Source organism: Platalea leucorodia, assembly GCF_965183815.1.
Source record: "Platalea leucorodia genome assembly, chromosome: 6".
In the NCBI taxonomy this organism is placed as follows: Eukaryota; Metazoa; Chordata; class Aves; order Pelecaniformes; family Threskiornithidae; genus Platalea; species Platalea leucorodia.
The window spans coordinates 34241768-34244708 of record NC_138828.1 but is presented as its reverse complement, the minus strand read 5'-3'; the positions used below and the strand labels follow the sequence as shown (position 1 = coordinate 34244708).

The window sequence follows — 2941 nt, the reverse complement described above, 5'->3', positions numbered from 1 at the left end:
CCCCCCCCCCACCCCCGGCCGGCAGCACCGCGTGCGGGGCGGCCGCCAAGCGCCTCCGCGGGCGGGGCGGGACCGCGCGTGCCGCCGGCCCCGGCTCCCCCCCCTTCCCCCCCCATCCCCAACCTCCGCTCCCCCGCGCCGCGCGCCGGGCGGGCCGCGCCCCGCGCCCCATTGGCTCCCCGCACGCGCCGGCCCCCGCGCGCGCGCCATTGGCCGCGCCGACACGCGACCGGCGCGAGTGGAGGGCGGGCGGCGGGAGGGGTGGGGCGCGAGGGAGGGGAGGGGGGAGCGGGGGGGGGGGGGAAGGGGGGGACCCCGGCGCGTGCCGCTCCTTAAAGGGGGGCGCGGCGCCCGGCCGACACCGGAGACGTCGGGCCGCCACGCGCGAGGCAGGCGGGCAGCGCCGCGAGCCGGCCCGGCCCTGCCCTGCCCCCATGGGCGCGCGGCGCCGGCGCTAGAGCCATGAGCCTGCCGCGGGCCGCGTGGGCCGAGGGCGCCCGGGAGCCGGGGGCGGCGGAGGCGGCGCTGGGGCCGGAGGCGGCGGGCGGCTGCGGCTTCGCCGCGGGCTGGCTGGGCGTCTGCTGCGCCGCCCGCCTGCCCGCCGCCTCGCCCCGCTACCTGCTGCCCGGGGAGGAGGAGGAGGCGGCGGCGGCGGAGGGCGGCGCGGCGCGGGGCGGCGGGAGCAGCCCCGGCGGGGCGCGGGGCGCGGCGGCGGGCGGCGGGCGGCCGCGGGGCGGCGGCGGCGGCGGCGGGCCCGGCCTGCGGGCGCAGGTGAGCGGCGTGCAGAAGCAGCGGCGGCTGGCGGCCAACGCGCGGGAGCGGCGGCGGATGCACGGGCTGAACCACGCCTTCGACCAGCTGCGCAACGTCATCCCCTCCTTCAACAACGACAAGAAGCTCTCCAAGTACGAGACGCTGCAGATGGCGCAGATCTACATCAGCGCCCTGGCCGAGCTGCTGCACAGCCCCGCCGCGCCCCCCGACGCCCCCGGCAAGGCCGAGCACCGCGGGGCTCCCTTCGAGCCGCCCTGCGCCGCCGGGGCCGGGCCGCCGGCGCCGCCGCCGGGGCCGCCGCCGGGGCCGCCGCGAGCCTCGCCCCCCGGGCACGGCAGGACTCGCTTCCCCCCGCCGCCGCCGGCCGCGGGGGGTTACTCGGTGCAGCTCGACCCGCTGCACTTCTCCTCCTTCGCGGAGGGCGCCCTGATGGGACAGAGAGCCCCTTCCCCCGCCCTCCTCATGCCGCAGCCCGGGCCGCCGCCGCAGGAGAGGAGCAAAACGTCGCCCCGGTCCCACAGGAGCGACGGGGAGTTCTCGCCCCGCTCCCACTACAGCGACTCGGACGAGGCCAGCTAGGGCGGGGGCGCCGTCCCCAGCACCCCCACCCGGGGCCGCGGCCGCCCCTGGGAGCACGGACTCCGCCGTGGGGAGGGCCGCCGGCCGCCCTGCCGTCGCGGCTCCCCTCGGCGGCTGCGGAATGCGGCCCCTCTGCTCCCGCCGCCGGGCAGCTCCTCGGTGTGCCCAGGGTGCTAGCGAGTGACTGTGCCCGCCCTGTCTGCCGGGGTTTGTGGTTTTTACTTCTAGTTACCACTTTCAAAGTTTCTTTTGCCTAGAAGTCGTTGTCGTTCCCTCCTGCCAACGCGGCGCCCTGCAGCGCGGAGCCCGGCTTGCGCCGCCGGCGAGCAGCCGATGCGCAGGGAGGAAGCGCGGCCGCGCCGCCGCCGGCCCCCTCCCCGCCCGGGCGTGCACCGCGCCCAGACCGCGCCCTCGGGGCACCCGTCCTGCCCTGGCTCCTGCTGCTGTGGAAGCCACGCACACACACCTGTACATAACGCGCCGTCTTGTCCTGTAAATAGCGGAGAAAAGGTGGATTTTCCTTAGCGCACCACGTCGGCGTCTTTTGGGGGGGGAAACTTGGCGCAAGCACTTTATCAGCGGCTGGAGATGCGGTTTCAAGAGGAAAGCTACAAACTAACTGCCAATTGGAGACCAATATTTAATTAAGCCACTTAATCCTAACGCTCTCTTAAAAACGAAACCAGTTTTGTCGTGTCAAACTTTTATGTCCGTTTTATTTTGCTTTTGTGGTAATAGGAAACGTATTTATTATGGAGTGTTTGCTACTATTTCTGCCTCTCTTTTTTTAAAAAAAAAAACCTTTTCTACGACGAGAATCGTTTATTTTAATTTTAGCAAAGCCAGCTGCCATTGTTTTATGTATTTTAATTTTAATTTTTTTTTTTTGAGATCGAATAAACGTGGGAAAAAAAACAAAACCAGCCTGAAAGCGCGGTCGGGTTTAGCTTTTCTCCTCGCACGCCCCGAGCCGGGGTGCTGTCAAAACCCGGCGGCGGAGGGTGAGCGGGCCAGCCCCGGCCGGCGGTGCCCCCGGGGCCGGCAGACCGCGCCGGGCGGGCGGGACGCTTGGCTCCCCGCAGAGGGACCGCCGGGCCGGGGGGGTCTGTGCCCCGTGTGGGGCAGGGCTGCCCCCGCTGCCCGCACCGCCGGGATCGGGCCCCACCTCCGTCCCGCCGTTCCCAGCCGAGCAGGCGTAATGGCAACAAGTGCAGGGCGAGGGGCTGGGCGCTGCTCGGTAGCCGCCTGTCCCCGCACCGCCGCTCGAGTCACATCGTTCCCGGCTTCTCCCCCCCGCCTCTCCCCGGTCGGGGACGCGAGCGGGTCCCCCCACGGAGCCTCCTCTGCGGGAGCCGTGCGGGAAGGGCTGGGAGCGGGCGGGGAAAGCCGGCGGGGCTTGGGGGACGGGCGAGCAGCGCGGCGGGTGGCCGGGGGAGCAGGATGTGGCCCCCGGGCTCGGGTTAAACCCCAGGGAGGGGGGGCTGATGCTTTGCCCAGCCTGCCCCTGACACCAGACCCGGGGCTAAACCGGAGCCGCCGCCGGTGCCGGCGTCCCGCTGGGTTCAGCAGGTGACACCTGGGGGGGTCT

The 2941-nt window shown here is 72.6% G+C and overlaps 1 protein-coding gene across 1 annotated transcript; it reads left to right on the top strand.

The window, feature by feature from the left end:
• Window positions 1–462: 462 nt before the first annotated feature.
• Window positions 463–1353, top strand: ATOH1 (atonal bHLH transcription factor 1; the record flags this gene model as incomplete). Its single annotated transcript, XM_082316404.1, has 1 exon — window positions 463–1353. The coding sequence occupies one exon, from the start codon at window positions 463–465 to the stop codon at window positions 1351–1353; it is 891 nt and encodes a 296-aa protein (XP_082172530.1).
• Between the last annotated feature and the right edge of the window lie 1588 nt (window positions 1354–2941).